Consider the following 17,399-nt stretch of genomic DNA (forward strand, 5'->3'; position numbering starts at 1 on the left):
TACTTGGGAGGCTAAGATGGGAGGATCACTTGAGCCTGGGAGGTCAAGGCTGCCGTGAGCAGTGATCACATCACTGTACTCCAGCCTGGGCAACAGAGGAAGATCCTGTTTTCCCCCCCCAAAAAAAAAAAAAAATTCCCAAATGGCCAGGACTTAATAACTGACAGCTTTCCTTAATTTTTGTTCCCATTTTCAACTTAGGTTCGACCAGAGAGAGCGAAACATGCATCCCTCAACCCTCATATGAGATGTCCCACTTTTTATTACCTTGCCTCCAGCTTCCTCATGCCAACAACCTCCAATCAAGCCACATTTGAAGCCTTCCCTTTTCTTACCTATAAATCTTTGCCACTCCTCTCCCTGCGTTTGAGTTTCTGCCAAAACACAAATGGCAGTTATGGTGGCTGACTTACTCAGTATAGCAAGGTCTAAATAAATAGCCTTTGCTTTTCTCATTTGGTTGATCTTTATTTCCACAATACAGATAATATTTTATACATATTTTATACTCCATATTTTTGCATTCCATATTTCTTCTCAAAGGAATTCTACTGCATAGTCAAATTGCGGTAGGACATTGGGTAAGCCTCATCCAAAGTTAACCAAAGTTGTGGGTAAAAAGGAGGTGGAGAAGGAGTTATCTGAGCAATTGAGGAGCATCCCCTAAACCCATCATTACCACAAGACTCTCCTAAAAAGTACTCTCCTACCCCTTTCTAATCAGTTCCTTCCACTTCAGGCAACAACTTCTGACTCGTGTCACTATAGATAGATTTGTTTTCTTTTGTATGTGTAGACTCATACAATATGTATTTGTATTTGACTGCTTTCACTCAACAAGATATTTTTGTTTTTGAGACATATTCATGTTTTATATACCAGTAGTTTATTCTTTGTTATGGCTGAGTGATATTTCATCGTATAAACATACCCCAATTTGTGTATTCATTCTCCTGTTGATAGACATTCAGGTGGCTTCCAGTTTGCAACTAGTGTGAATAAGCTTGCTATGAGCATTCTTATAAAACTCTTTTAGAACATAAATGTTTTCATTTATATTGGGTAGATACGTCAAAGTGAAATTCCTGGGTCATATGGTAAATGTATGTCTGATTTATAAGAAATTGCCAAACAGTTCCTCAGAATAGTTACACCATTTTTTTATCCCACCAACAATGTATTAGGGTTACACTTGCTCCACATCCTAGCCAAACTTACTGTTGTTAGTCTTTGATTTTAGCATTTTAATGCAAATAAAGTGTTGTTTTATTGTGCCATTAATTTGCATTTCCTGATGACTAATTATCTTTTCCTATGTTTTTTGGTTTCTCATACACCTTTAATGAATTGTTTATTCAAATCTTTTGCCATTTTGATTAATTTTTTGACTTTTTATTATTGATTTGTTAGTTTTTTATGTTCCAAATACAAGTCAGATATAAAAATGTTTAATGTTAATGAAGTTCAGTATATCAATTTTTTCTTTTATGATATGGCTTTTTGCATCCTGTTCAAGGATGCCTACCCCCAAGAACCTGAAGATATTTTACTTCTGTAAGTTTCATGGTTCTGAGTTTTACTTTTAGGTCTCCAATTTATCTCAAATTAATTTTTGTGTGTGAAATGAGATAGAAGTCAACCTGTATAGATATCCAGTCTGTTAGCACCATTTGTTCAAGAGACTTTCCTTTCTCCGTTGAAGTGACTTGGCACCTTGGACAAAAATCAATTGATGTATATGTGTGGGTCTATTTCTGGACTCTGTTCTGTTCCCTTGATCTGTTTGTCTATGCTTATGCCAGTATACATTTGTCTTGAGTATTGTAACTTTAATTCTTGAAATGAGGTAGTATAAGCCCTAAGAACAAAAAATAATATTTTTAAGATTATTACGTAGCGTCTCAAGAGATTATTTTCCTATTCTAGAACCTTTGCATGTCCTTATAAAATTTTATTTAATTTTTAAGTTTTGTGGGTACATAGTAGGTATATATATATATATGAGGTATATGAGATACTTTGATACAGGCATGCAGTGCTTAATGATCACATTATGAAAAATGGGGTATCCATCCCCTCAAGCATTTCTTCTTTGTATTACAAACAATCCAGTTATATTCTTTTAGTTATTTTCAAATGTAGAATAAATTATTTTCACTATAGTCACCCTGTTGTACTATCAAATAGTAGGTCTTATTCTTTCTTTCTAATTATTTTTTTTTGAACCCATTAACTACCTCCACCTCCCCGCTACCCTGCCCCACTACCCTTCCCAGGCTTTGGTAACCATCCTTCTACTTTCTATCCCCAGGAGTTCAATTGCATTGATTTTTAGATCCCACAGATAAGTGAGAACATGTGATATTTGTCTTTCTGTGCCTGGCTTATTTCGCTTAATATAATGACTTTCAGTTCTATCCATGTTGTTGTAAATGACAGGATCTCAGTCTTTTTTCATGTCTGAATAGTACTCTGTTGTGTATAAGTACCACATTTTCTTTCTCCATTCATCTGTTGTATGGACACTTAGGTTACTTCCAAATCTTGGCTGTTGTGAACAGTGCTGCAACAAACTTGGGAATGCAGATAGTGCAAATACCTCTTCGATATACTGATTTCTTTTTTTCCTTTTTTTTCTTCTTCTTCTTTTTTTTTTTTTTTTTTCTTTGAGACAGTCTCACTCTTTCGCCCAGGCTGGAGTGCAATGGCACAATCCTCAGCTCACTGCACTGTAACCTCCGCTTCCTGGGTCCTATGTTCAAGCGATTCTCCTGCCTTAGCCTCCCAAGTAGCTGGGATTACAGGCATGAGCCACTGCTCCTGACCGGATATACTGATTTCTTTTCTTTTGGGTATATACCCAGTAGTGGGATTCCAGATCGTAAGGTAGCTCTATTTTTAGTTTTTTGAGGAACTTCCAAACTGTTCTCCATAGTGGTTGTACTAACTTACTTTCCCACCAACAGTGTACAAGGATTCCCTTTTCTCCACATCCTCTCCAGCATTTATTATTGCCTATCTTTTGGATAAAAGCCGTTTTAACTGGCGTGAGATTATCTCTCATTGTAGTTTTGATTTGCATTTCTTTGATGATCATGGTGTTAGACACCTTTTCATATACTTGTTTGCCGTTTGTATGTCTTCTTTGGAGAAACGTCTATTCAAATAGTTTGCCAGATGGATTATTCTGTTTTTTCCTATAGAGTTCTTTGAGCTCCTTATATATTCTGGTCACTAATCTCTTGTCAGATGGATAGTTTTCAGATATTTTCTCCTATTTTTTGGGTTGTCTGCTCACTTTGTTGATTGTTTCCTTGCTGTGCAGAAGCTTTTTAACTTGATGTGATCCCATCTGTCCATTTTTGCTTTGGTTGGCTGTGCTTGTGGGGTATTACTCAAGAAATTTTTACCCAGACCAAACTCTTCACTCCTGGAGAGTTTCCTCAATGTTTTCTTATGGTAGTTTTTGAGGTCTTAGACTTACATCTTTAATTCATTTTGATTTGACTTTTGTACATGGCGAAAGGGGACTAGTTTCATTCTTCTGCATATGGATATCCAGTTTTCCCAAAACCATTTATTGATGAGACTGTCTTTTCCCCAGTGTTTATTCTTGGCACTTTTGTTGGCAACGAGTTCACTGTAGGTGTGTGGGTTTGTTTATGGGTTCTCTATTCTGTTCCATTGGTCTTTGTGTCTGTTTTATGCCAGTACCATGCTGTTTTGGTTGCTATAGCTCCTTTGTATAATTTAAAATCAAGTAATGTGATTCCTCCAGTTTTGTTCTTGTTGCTTAGGATTGCTTTGGCTGTTCTGGGTCTTTTGTGATTTTATATAAATTTTAGGATTGTTTGTTCTGTTTCTGTGAAGAACACCATTGGTATTTTGATAGGGATTACATTGAATCTGTAGATTGCTTTGACTAATATGGACAGTTTAACAATATTGAACAATCCATGAACATGGAATATCTTTCCAGTTTTTTGCGTCCTCTTCAATTTCTTTCATCAGTGTTTTATAGTTTTCATTGTAGAGATGTTTTATTTCTTTTGTTAATTCCTAGGTATTTAATTTTATTTGTGGCTCTTATAAATGGGATTACTTTTTTTATTTCTTTTTCAGATTGATCACCTTTGGCATATAGAAATGCTACTGGTTTTTGTATGTTGATTTTATGTCCTGCAACTTTACTGAATCTATCACTTCTAAGAGTTTTCTGGTGGAGTCTTTGAATTTTTCTAAGTATGAAATCATATCACCTGTAAACAAGGATAATTTGACTTCTTCCTTTCTAATTTGGATGCCCTTTATTTCTTTTTCTTGTCCAATTGCTCTAAGTAGGACTTCCAGTACTATGTTGAGTAATAGTGGTGAAAGTGAGCATCCTTGTTGTGTTTCAGATCTTAGAGGAAAGACTTGCAGTTTTTCCCCATTCAGTATATTAGCTGAGGGTCTGTCACATATAGCTTTTATTATGTTGAAGTATGTTCCTTCCATACCTCGTTTTTTGAGGGTTTTTAACCACGAAGGATGTTGAATTTTATAAAATGCTTTTTCAACATCAATGGAAATAATCATACGGTTTTTGTTCTTTATTCTGTTGATATGATGTATCACACTGATTGATTTGCATATGTTGAACCATTCATGCATCCCAGAGATAAATCCCAGTTGGTAATGATGAATGATCTTTTTAATGTGTTGTTGAGCTTGGTTTGCTAGTATTTTGTTGGTTTTTTTGGGAAATATATTTTTGCATCAATATTCATCAGAGATACTAGCTAGCCTGTTGTTTTCTTTTTTCGATATTTCTATATCTAGTTTTAGTATCAGAGTAATACTGGCCTCGTAGAAAGAGTGTGGAAGTTTCTCTCCTCTTTTATTTTTCAGAATATTTTAAATAGGATTGGCATTAGTTCTTTAAATGTTGGTTAGAACTCAGCAGTGAAGCCATCAGGTCCTGAGTTTTTCTTTACTAAGTGGCTTTTTATTACAGCTTCGATCTTGTTACTTGTTATTGGTCTGTTCAGGTTTTGGATTTCTTCATGGTTCAGTTTTGGTAGGTTGAATGTGTCTAAGAATTTATTCACTTTCTCTAGATTTTCCAATTTATTGGCATGTAGTTGCTCATAGTAACCACTAATGCTACTTTGAATTTCTGTGGTATCAGTTGTAATGTTTCCTTTTTCATTTCTGATTTTATTTATTTTGGTCTTCTCCCTTTTTTTCTTCATTAGTCTGGCTAAAGGTTTGTCAATTTTGTTTATCTTTCCAAAAGATAAACAACCTCTTGTTTCATTGATCTTTTGTATTTTCTTCATTTCACATTCATTTATTTCTGCTCTGATCTTATTTCTTCTACTAATTTGGGGTTTTGTTTGCCCTTTTCTAGTCAAGATGCACCATTAGGTTATTAATTTGAAGTTCTTCTTTTTTGTTGTAGGTACTGATAGCTTTAAACTTCCCTCTTAGTAGCGCTTGTGCTATATCCCATAGGTTTTGTTATGTTGTGTTTCTGCTATTTGTTTCAAGAAACTTTTCAGTTTCCTTCTGAAGTTCTTCATTGACTTTGTCCCACTGGTCATTCAGGAGCATATTGAATCTCAATGTGTTTGTATCATTTCCAAAATTCCTCTTGTTGCTTTCTAGTTTTACTCAAAGATGTTTGACATTGTGGTCAAAAATGCTTGATGTTTCAAATTTTTTGAGTATTTTAAGACTTATTTGTGACCTAACATATGGCCTATCCTTGAGAATAATCCATGTAATAAGGTGTATTCTGTAGCCTTTGGATGAAATGTTCTGTAAATATCTTTTAGGTCTATTTGTTCTATTAGGTCATCCTTAGTGTAGGTTAAGTCCAATGTTTCTTGGTTGAGTTTCTGTCTGGGAGACCTGTCCCGTGCGGAAAGTGGGATGTTGAAGTCTCCAGCTGTTATTGTATTGAGGTCTCTCTCTCTTTGAGACAAGATCTTGCTCTGTTATCCAGGCTGGAGTGCAGTGGTGTGATCTCAGCCCACTGCAGCCTCGACCTTACAGGTTCAAGTGATCCTCCTGCCTCAGCCTTCTGATTAGCTGGGACTACAGGCATACACCACCATGCCTGGCTAATTTTTGTATTTTTTTGTAGAGACAGGGTTTTGCCATGTTTCCCAGGGTGGTCTCAAACTCCTGGGTTCCAGAAACCCACCCATCTGGACCTCCCAAAGTGCTAGGATTCTAGGCATGAGCTATTGTGCCTAGCCTGAGGTCTGTCTCTTTAGCTATAATAATATTTGCTTTACATATTTGGGTGTTCCAGTGTTGGGTGCGTGTATATTTATAATCATTATATCCTTTTGCTAGACTGACCCCTTTATCATTATGTAATAGCGATCTCTAACTCTTCTTATAATTTTTGTCTTAAAATCTATTTTTTCTAATGTAAGTATAGCTACTACTTCTGCTCTTTTTTGGTTTCCATTGGCATGGAATATCTTTTTCCATCCGTTTATTCTCAGTCTGTGTATCTTTATAGGTGAAGTGTGTTTCTTGTAGGTAACAGATCATTGGGTCTTTTTTTCCATGCATTTAGCCACTCTGTGTCTTTTTATTGGAGAGTTTAGTTTATTTACATTCAATGTTATTATTGATAAGTTGGGACTTACTCCTGCCATTTTGTCATTTGTTTTCTGGTTGTTTTGTGGTCTTCTTTTACTTCTTCCCTTCCTTCCTTGTCTTCCCTTTAGTGAAGGTTATTTTCTCTGGTGGTATGACTTAATTTCTTCCTTTTTATTTTTTGTGTATCTGTTGTGTGTTTTTCAATTTGAGGCTACCATGAGGCTTGCAAATATTATTAATGTCTTATAACCCATTATTTTATTTTATTTTATTTTATTTTATTTTATTTTATTTTATTTAGTTTTTGAGACAGAGTTTCATTCTTGTTGCCCAGGCTGGAGTGCAATGGTGTGATCTTGGCTTACTGCAACCTCTGCTTCCTAAGTGATTCTCCTGCCTCAGCCTCCCAAGTAGCTGGGATTACAGGCGTGTGCCAGCACGCCTGTCTAATTTTGTATTTTTAGTAGAGATGGTCTTTCTCCATGTTGGTCAGACTGGTCTCGAACTTCTGACTTCAGGTGATCTGCCCACCTCGGCCTCCCAGAGTGCTGGGATTACAGGCGTGAGCCACTGCGCCTGGCATAACCCATTGTTTTAAACTGATGACAACTTAACACTGATTGCATAAACAAACATGCAAAAAGAAAACTAATAAAAACTGTACACTTTAACTTCATCCCTCTGCTTTTTAACTTTTTGTTGTTTCTCTTTGTCTTATTGTACTGTCTGTCTTTAAAAGTTGCTGTAGTTATTATTTATATTGACTTATCATAACAGTGTAATTGGGAGTTTACATGCCACAATTATAGTTTTACAATATTCTGTGTTTTTCTGTATGCCTACTATTACCAGTGAGTTTTGTATCTTCAGATGATTTCTTCTTGCCATTAACATCCTCTCTTCTTTCAGATGGAAGAACTCCTTTTAGCAGTTCCTGTAGGACAGGTCTGGTGTTGATGAAATCTCTCGGCTTTTGTTTGTCTGGGAAGGTCTTTATTTCTCCTTCACGCTTGAAGGATATTTTTACCGGATATAGTGTTCTAGGGTAAAAGTTTCTTTCCCTCAGCACTTTAAATACATCATTACCACTTTCTCCTAGCCTGTAAGGTTTTCACTGAAAGACCTGCTGCTATATTCATTGGCGCTCCATTGTATGTTGTTTTTTTTTTGTTTTTTTTTTTTTTCTTTTCTTTTCTCTTGCTGCTTTTAGGATCCTTTCTTTATTCTTGACCTTTGGGAGTTTTGTTGTTAGATGCCTTGAGGTAGTCTTCTTTTGGTTAAATCTGCTTAGTGTTCTATAATCTTCTTGTACTTGAATGTTTATATCTTTCTCTAGGTTTGGCAGGTTTTCTGTTATTATTCCTTTGAATAAACTTTCTATCCTTATCTCTTTCTCTACATCCTCTTTAAGACCAGTAACTCTTAGATTTTTCCCTTTGAGGCTATTTGCTAGATCTTGCAGGTGTGCTTCATTCTTTTTTGTTTTTTTTTTTTCTTTTGTCTCCTCTGAGTATTTTCAAATAGCCTGTCTTCAAGCTCATTAATTCTTTCTTCTGTCTGATCAATTCTGTTATTAAGAGACTCTGATGCGTTCTTTAGTATTCAGTTGCATTTTCCAACTGTAGAGTTTCTGCTTGTTTTTAATTATTTCAGTCTCTTTGTTAAATTTATCTGATAGAATGCTGAATTCCTTCTCTGTGTTATCTTGAATTTTCTTGAGTTTCCTCAACATAGCGCTTTTGAATTCCCTGTCTGAAAGATCACATATCTCTGTTTCTCCAGGATTGGTCCCTGGTACCTTATTTAGTTCTTTTGGTGAGGCCATGTTTTCCTGTATGATCTTGATGCTTGTAGATGTTTGTTGGTGTTTGGGCATTGACAAGCTAGGTATTTATTATAGTCTTTGCAATCTGGGCTTACTTGTGCATGTCCTTCTTAGGAAGGCTTTCCAGGTAGGTATTCGAAGGAATTTGAGCCCCAAGTCCAATAATGCTGTGGTTTTTGCGGATTAATAGAAGTGCCACCTTGGTGGTCTGGGATAATAAAGATCTGGAAGAATTCTCTGGATTACGAGGCAAAGATTTGTCCTTTTCCCTTACTTTCTCCCAAACAAATGAAGTCTCTTTCTCTGTGCTGAGCCACCTTGAACTGGAGTGTATTGATGTAAGCACCCCTCTGGCCATTACTACTGGGACTGCTGCCAGCACAGCACAAGGTCTTGCCCAAGGCCCACTGTAACCACTACATGGCTGCCATCTATGTTCACTCAAGGCCTTAGGGCTCTACAGTCAGCAGGTGGTGAAGCCAGCCAGATTTGTGTCCTCCCCTTCAGGGCAGCAAGTTCCCCCAGGTCCCAGGTGGGTCCAGACATGTTGTCTGGAAGCCAGGGATTGGAGCCAAAAGCCTTAGAGATTTCTTAGCACTTTGAGAAGCCAACGTGGGTGTATCACCTGAGGCCAGGAGTTTGATACCAGCCTGGCCAACATGGCTAAACCTGTCAAGAGGACAGGGACCATGTTGTATGTCTTGTTCACCACTCTATCCACACCACTTAGCACACAATAAGTATTTGTTTAAATAAAATTAAATTTTAGCTAGGCGTGGTTGCTCACGTCTATAATCCCAGCACTTTGGAAGGCTGAGGTGGGAGGATCACTTGAGGCCAGGAGTTCCAGACCAGCCTGGACAACATGGCAAAACCCTGTCTTTACTAAAAAATACAAAAATTAGCCAAGCGTGCTTGTGTATGCCTGTAATCCCAGCTATTCAGGAGGCTGAGGTGGGAGAATTGCTTGAACCTCAGAGACAGAGGTGCAGTAAGCCGAGATTATGCCACTGCACTCCAGCCTAAGTGACATAGCAGACTCTCTCAAAAAACAAAAACAAAAAACCTTAGAGATTTGCCTGATGTTCTGTTCTGCAGCTATGCTGGCACTCAAACCACATTACAAAGTCCTTCCTGCTCTTCCCTCCTTTTTCCACAGGCAGGAAGCCTCTTCCTGTGGCAACCACCACAAGTCATTCTTACATACACAAATGTTAGTATAGTAATGCAGCAAGGAATTCCCAGGGAAATTGGTTATTTTTTTCTTGCACTTCTTCTGTAGCTTTGCCAAACAAACAAAACAAACAAGACCCCGAGATCACTGATCCAAATCTGAATCAGTGAAATGGTGTGATGAAACACGCCTTTTTTTTTTTTTTTTTTTTTAGATGAGGTCTCTCTGTGTTGCCCAGGATGGTCTCTAACTCCTGGGCTCATGTAATCCTGCTGCCTCCACCACCTGAGTAGCTGGGACCGCAGGCTAATGAAACACTTTAATAAGATAAATCATAATCTGCCAGGAACTTTCTTCTGTTCAGTCCTTAAAATCTGAAGATGTTTAGAACAGATGGGCTTTCTGATGTAGCTCTCCAGAGGTAATTATTTTCTTTTTAAAACAGCTAGGATCATTCTCCTATTGACCAGACATGTGCTTCTCCAGTCTCATACAATCTCCCCTGTCCTCTGAGGGCTGGTGATTGTCTCTGTCCTCTTACCTTCACCATCTTAGAAGGAAGAGCCAAGTCTACATGGGTAATATGGTACTGTGAACAACATGGTTACTAAAGAGCTAGGTTTTAAGCCACCCCATTAAGGCTGAACTGATGTGGAATAGTCACAAGAACATAAGTCAGGGACATTAAGAAGCCCTTTGCTGTAATCTACCATACCAGTTATTGCCCAGGGTGGAGCATGTAATAATATTTTTTATAACAATCTGATTATATTTTCTGCCATTTTTTATTGGGAATTTGAACGTTGCAGGTTAGCTCATAAAACTGAAAGGGCAAGATAAACATAGGATACAATATATTTAATTAAGATAGCAAAACCTTTCTGTACTTTCTTAAAATGGCTTGTAGGAGATCCGGAGCAGATCTTCAACTTGCTAATGTTCAGTTAGGCCCAGATTTGGTATTTGGAAGAGGCAGTTTATTAGAATAATGGTGCTCCTACTCAAGGAGGAAACAGCATCTATAATACTCAGTGTGATCAGGGACTTGACCTTAATGAGATTTCAAATAGAAGTAAATTTGACTGACTTTATCATGTGGACCAATTCTAGCCAAATATTGTGGATTTGAGATTAGGACCAGAAAACTCAGGGTCTACTTCTGATGGCAGTACCCCAGGAGGATCTGGTCTTTCTACTCTATGCTTGGAATGAACCAGGTGAGATGTTTGGGTCCCAGCCAGATTCTTGGGGTCATTGTAGATTCACACAGACTTAAATGACTTGGTCTTATCATCCAAATAAGGATGAACCATGGCCAGTTCATTTCATTCTATTTCTTGAAGTGAATAGGACTGCAGGATCAAAGTTAAAGACTGTAATGAAGATCACACACTGGACTGTCTATCAAGTAAGGCCCAGATTTACTGTTATAGACTTAACTCACTCTATTTGCTTTTTTTTTTTTTTTCTTTCTTTTTGTAGGCTACAACTGAGGTGGAAATTAGGAAGAAAGGCCCTGGATCTCTCTTAGTTTCCATGGACCAATTAGCCTCCTATGGGCGGAAGGACAGAATCAACAGCATAATGAGTGTTGTTACAAATACACTAGTAGAAGGTATGTGCCCTATGATGTCAGTCCAACCTGCTGAGATATAAATATGTAATGTGCATGGTAAATATAATCCCTGTCCCTTGGTCTGAGTTTTACAAAGGCTGTCTCTGAGCTTTAGGAATGGAGCCTATTCCTATATAGAAACTAGAATCACAAATTATCTTCCTAAATTTACATGCAGAGAATCCAATATATGGGCTTCAGATACGCTGTCAGCATTGTACACAGGTAGGTAAGAGATATGAAAGGAGCTGCATGAGTGACCTAGAGGAACTCAAGACCCCTGTCATTGTCATCATGAGGAGCCGGTGGGGTGCCGTAAGGCATAAAGGAATGTAGATTGAAGAACTGCAAAGATATAAAATGATAGAATTTCCCTCATGGCCTGTATTCCTAAACATACCTTCCTTTTTTCCTTTTTAACTACTTACAGCCCTTTTGGTTTTCCCTTAAGGAAGAATGTACTGTGCATTTTGATTGCACCTAGTTCTGTCTCTCTTCAAACACCCCCACATATCCATAAATAAATTTGATGTGTGACTAGGTAAGTTGAAACCCTTCTTTCTTTGAGTGCTCCATGCCACAGGGAAAGAGTAACCACTTTGAATCCATCTGCAGTAATGTTGCTGTCAGTGCCTGAGTTCTCTGTATTAGGTGGGTTCTCTATGACACAACCTGGTGTGCTGAGGAATACCTGAAGATTTTCCATTAGGCCACAGTCCCCCTAGCAAGAATCAGCTCCTCTCTAGTTGTGGTCTGTAGTCCAGGATCTGCATGCTTTCATTAGAGGTAAATTCAGAGACAGATTTCCTCTCCCAAGATTCTGGTGGATTCTGCACCTGTCTTCTTCATTGGATTTATATTGATTTAGCTGAGTTGTCTCATGGTAGATCTAGACTATTCTTGAGGCCTCAAATTGCTGTTCTTCAGAATGCAGATGCCCAGAATAACCAAAGTCCCTGAGACAGGAAAACTCAAAATGGTCCTGGTATCCTTGAGACAAGCGTTTTTTCAGTCATTTAAACCCAGTGCCACTTCTACTGTGTGTGTATGGATATATGTGTGTGTGTATCGTGTGTTGGGGAGGGGTTTGCAGTGGAGGAAGAGTCCCTAGAAAAGAATTCTCTAAGGGTGCTTACTTCCCCACATATGTGCAAAGAATGAGACTATAACTAGACTGACCTTGAGAATATATCAAGTAAAAAAAAATGAATTAACTGCTTTCAGCTGCCTTAACAACCTCTATTTATTCCTGTTTTCTTTGATTACCATCGAGGTTATTGTCTGATGGAACATCTTCAAGCTTTCTAGCTTATACTTTAAGATTGTGGGCAAATAACTACAGGTTCTAAGAATTCCAAGCTAAGAAATCCTAGCCTAAGAACTTTGGCTAATTTTATTATTCACATAGAGACCAAGACAGGATTTCTCTGGGTATCTGTGGCAACTGAGAAAAACTAACAGCCTCCAACAGCTACACTTTATTATTGGCAGAGACATCAGAACAGCAGAACTATCAATACAATGCAACAGTTAGTTATTTATTTATTACTGCAGTGGCTTAGCCCAGGTCCCAGCAAAAGGAGATGCTCAAACAACATTTGTCAAGCAGACGTTGGCTGTGCTTAGAATGGTAGGAGTGCTGGTGCTGCAGGGCTCCTTTCGGAGGCCTTAGAGCTTTCATCCCTTTACTGGGTTGGATACAAACCATACGGGGATTTTAAAATTCTCTTTTCTCCCTCTTTTCTCTGTTCTTTCTCTTTCTGTCCTGCTGTGCTTATTCTCCACCCTCTACCCACCATCACACACATTAAAAAAAAAAAAAAAAAAAAAAAAAAAGGTGTAAGGATAGCTCAGGAGACAGAGACACATGTAGCTGTGTTCCTGAGTAGGAAGATGTTATTCTAGTTCTTTGTCCTCTTTCCTAAGCCCTGATGTTCACATAGTTGTACCTGTCCTGCCATTTCTTGCTCAGGCATTCCTCCTATCCTCTCCCCTTGTATTTGACCCTTTTGCTGAAGCTGATGGGACAGAACTGCTGTAAGCAAAGATCGATGAATGGCTGACCAGAATAACGTAAGAGGGAATGAAGCATCCATGCCTGTTTAACCATTGGTCCCTCTGTATTTAATGCTTGCTACAGCATTAAAAGCCAGCATTGAATGAATTGTAGTTCTTGCTCTCAGACTTTCAGTGAGGAAACTTTGACATTATTTTAATCCAAGGATTAAAATAATTATTATTTAAAACCCAAGAGGCAGGCTACGACGTACCTAATAGTTTAGAAACCACAGTGGAGAATTCCAGAATCCTGTCAATAATCCTGTCAAAACCCTGCCTGTTCTGCCCCACCCCATCCTACTGCAAACATGCTTACCAGGATCCAGTACATTTAGTAGCGTTCACCACTAGCAGAGCTATAAGCTTTGGGGATATTTCAGAGGACTGGGCGTGGGGTGTAGGTAGAGTAGTGTAGTCTCACTCCTCAAAGCAGTAAAGCTGTGGGAGAAGGGGAGATCGTGGTGAAGTAAGAAAGAGGTAGTGATGTACTTGACATTGATTTGCAATATCAAGGAAGTACTTGACATTATTGATTCTCAGGTAAAACAATTCCAAAAATTCCCCTAGAGGTAACTGGCCATAGCTGTTTCTGCCACTATTTGTGTATTCCTTTATTCATCTGACAAGCATCAAATGTCAGTATAGTTACTTGGCTGGTATCAGTCTTTCCTGTGTGGCAGTAACCTTAGCGAGGGTGGGAGCTCTTCATCAGTGTATCCTCGGTGCCTAGCACATTGCAGGTGCTTAAAAGTTGTTGAATTGAGTTGAAAGAAGCTCCTGCCTTCAGAAACTTCATGGTCTACCAAAGCCATTATCTTGGTGAAATTGTGAGGTCCTCTCTGAAAACAATTCCCAGTACCCCTGAGGTTGAGACCTAGAGTAACCTCACTGAAAATGTCCAAAAGCAAAGTAAGAGAAACCCCACAAACATTTGGACATCTCGCTCCTAAATGTTAACCCATTCCCCCAAGCCAAATACTGGGCCATTCCAGGCATGTGGAACCCGTAACAGTTTGCAAAGTCATAAGTCACTTGATAAGCCTTCTTATTCCCCAAATGATCTTTTCCAGCTCCTGAAGTTCCACATTGTCTTACTTTTTGTCGGAGTGAAAGATTATCCTGAGGATCTTCCCTTCTCAGTAAATGTGGCTAAGAGATGTCTGGTATCCCTCGAGGAATTTTCCTGGTGCCCTGTAGGGCAGGAAAACCCCTTTTTCTGTGTGGCAAGACTCAAGACCTAGTTCATTTTAAAACATTACAATTGTGTCAACTGTCATAAATGTGAACAGTCGCAGCTTCAACCTCCACGTGCCAATGAGCAGCAGTCATTTGGAGAAGGGAGGAGATAAAAAAGGGAACGGAACTAAATTTCCAAATATGTACTGTAAGAATTTATGGAAATAAGAGAACCTTGTCATTTTCTTTTTTGGGGGTGAAAACTATATTTACCTTAGGAAGGGAGGGAGTTCTCTGAGGAAGAAGCCGCAGCAGATTTTCCTCACAGACTTCCTTTCCCACGCAGCCTCCCACGTGGCGCTTACAGGGGTCCTTAAATCTGAAAAACCAAGGCAACCATTTTCTTAGCAACCAGGGAGCCAATCAGAAACTCAACCAAAACCACCTTGTCTAAAATAAAGCATCGCCATCCAGCTGGTTGGAAAAGGAAACGTAGGCTAATTTAAGGCAGCCATCTTGGTTTTGGTGAAATGTTAGGGAATTTTTTTTTTTTCTTAAATGATTTGATAGTGTCAGCAGAATTGGGCAGGGAGAGAGTAGCTGTTACAGCCAACCCTGTAGAACCTCACATTCTGACAGGTTTTCAAAGTTCACCTCTTAAAAAGCATCCTCTTAGCTCAGGGTCCTTGGAATTTTGTAATCCTGACAGTTGTATTTCATGCTTAATTTGAGGAGAGCTTTCTTATATAGGGCTTCATACCTAGATTGTTGTAACAGCCAGTTGAGTGTCTGTCTTTGATATCTGATCATTCTTTTGAATCTTTGCTTTGGAAATGACCTTTGAGATCATCTAGTCCAGTGATTTTTCAGTCTGTGTGTATCAGAGTCCTGGGATTCTAGGGGAGTGCCTCAGGAGAGGAAGAAGTCTATCTGAGTGGGCTCCTGCTTCATCTAAGGCAATTCCTGGTTTATTTTATGTATTGGGAATTATGTGAGATCTTGTTTGAAAATAACACGTTCTGTTTCTAAAAGAGACAGAGAAGATAAGACAAAGGAGAGAAAGAAAAAGGGAAAAAGATGAGGACCCAGGGAGGGAAGGAGGAAGAAGCTGTAGAAAGAGAAAAGCAAAGGATGAGAGCAGGAAAGGGCAAAGGGGCAAGAAAGGAGACAGGAGGAGACAGAACGAGGAAGGAAGGGTGAAAAGGGGAGAGGAATGTGACTTGTATTTCTAACTTGACTATGAGCTGTAAACTTGTTGAGGGTGGAGACAGTAACTTGTACTTCTTATGAGAACGTAACAGATGTGTTTTACATGGTGGCTTGGTTGCTGATGCTGGTTCTGCTGATGAAGATAATAATAATAGCAAACATTTTCATGGCACTTTCTATCTGCCAGGGTATTCTGGGGCACTTTGTATATATTTTAGCTCTTTAATTCTCACAGCAAATCAAAGTAACTTGTTCAAGGTCCCACAGTTAGCAAGTGTCTGAGCTAGTATTTGAGCTCAAATATGTCTGGCTTGAGTTCATACTTTTGCTGGCTTCTCTGACAATAATTGAATAATACAGTGTATAATAGAATACCTACCATTTATTGAGGACTTACCCTGTGCCAGATACTGTGGTGACTGCTTTACACTAACATCTCATTTAATCTTTAGTCAAACTCACATAAAAATGAGGTTACAGGACTCATTCACTCCTGTAACCTGTAAAGTAGATGCCTTGTTTTACAGCTGAAGCAGCTGAGCAGAGAAGTCAGTTACCTTGCCTGGTATCACACAACTTGTAAGCATTCAAGCCAGTTGAGGCCAGGGAGTCAGACCTGAGAGGCCAAGCTCTTGACCTCTGTGCTCTACTCCCATAACTGATGGGTTGAGTTTCATTTATAACTAGATCTTTATTAACAGAGAGGTGACTTGTATGGATCATGCCTCCTCTCTACCTTAGAGAGAAGGACAATCCTTAGGAATGTCAGCACTCAGACCACCTTGATTCCATATTAATAACAGTGATAATGGCTGAGAGTGACTAGTGTCTCCCCCTGGTTTTCTCGCTGTGATTGAGGGGCCATCTTTGTTCTTACTTACTGTAGAACTGGAAGAGTCTCAGAGAAAGTGTCCGCCATGCTGGTATAAATTTGCCAACACTTTCCTGATCTGGGAGTGCCACCCCTACTGGATAAAACTGAAAGAGATTGTGAACTTGATAGTTATGGACCCTTTTGTGGATTTAGCCATCACCATCTGCATCGTCCTGAATACACTGTTTATGGCAATGGAGCACCATCCTATGACGCCACAATTTGAACATGTCTTGGCTGTAGGAAATCTGGTAAGATGGAACACTGTCTCCTGATACTAGGAATGTGTTTTGCCTATAGGACTTCTTTTTCTGGTACTGAAAGCTGGAGTTTCTTTGAAGAGAAAGTAATAGTTAATTGGAAGACAAATGCTTCCACATATGCCGGGACACTAGCTGCTTTTCTGCTCACTGTTGTGATCCCTTTCCTCTTTCTGCAGAACTTTGAAGACGTCATTTAGGAGCTATTGGCAGAAAACCAATGTTGGTGACAGAATGGGAGGCCTGGTATAGTGGGTTGGTTTCAGCAGCCTGAGCCAAGTACTTCTGGATTTTTTCCTCATTCTGTTTCTCACACTGATTCCTGCATTGCTCCAGCAAATCAGTTCCCCTTTCACCTTGAGTACCAACTACCACAAAATAGGGGAGCTCTTGTAGTACACTACATATAACTGTGGATTTGCCTGCTCTGTCAGGCCTTAATTATGTAAATGGGTACTATTTATGGGAAAGTTTTCACTCAAGGATGGTTTCCCCCTCCAATCCAACTTCTAGGCCATTATCCAGTTTCTGCCATTAGTTGATCTTTGCCAAATTTATTTTAATATTAGCTTAAATTATGTATTTAATTTATTATATAAAGATAAGTA

General features: G+C 38.8%; 1 protein-coding gene across 5 annotated transcripts in view; it reads left to right on the forward strand.

The window, feature by feature from the left end:
• Positions 1–17,399, forward strand: part of SCN8A (sodium voltage-gated channel alpha subunit 8) — a 213,565-nt gene that overhangs the window by 136,007 nt on the left and 60,159 nt on the right. For all 5 annotated transcript variants that reach the window (XM_028829498.2, XM_028829499.2, XM_028829495.2 and 2 more), the window contains exons 13-14: positions 11,082–11,214; positions 16,544–16,782. In XM_028829498.2, coding sequence (XP_028685331.2) covers positions 11,082–11,214; positions 16,544–16,782 — 372 coding nt within the window. The remainder of the gene's footprint in view (positions 1–11,081; positions 11,215–16,543; positions 16,783–17,399) is intronic.

This window comes from Macaca mulatta, chromosome 11 (genome assembly GCF_049350105.2).
Source record: "Macaca mulatta isolate MMU2019108-1 chromosome 11, T2T-MMU8v2.0, whole genome shotgun sequence".
Taxonomy (NCBI): Eukaryota; Metazoa; Chordata; class Mammalia; order Primates; family Cercopithecidae; genus Macaca; species Macaca mulatta.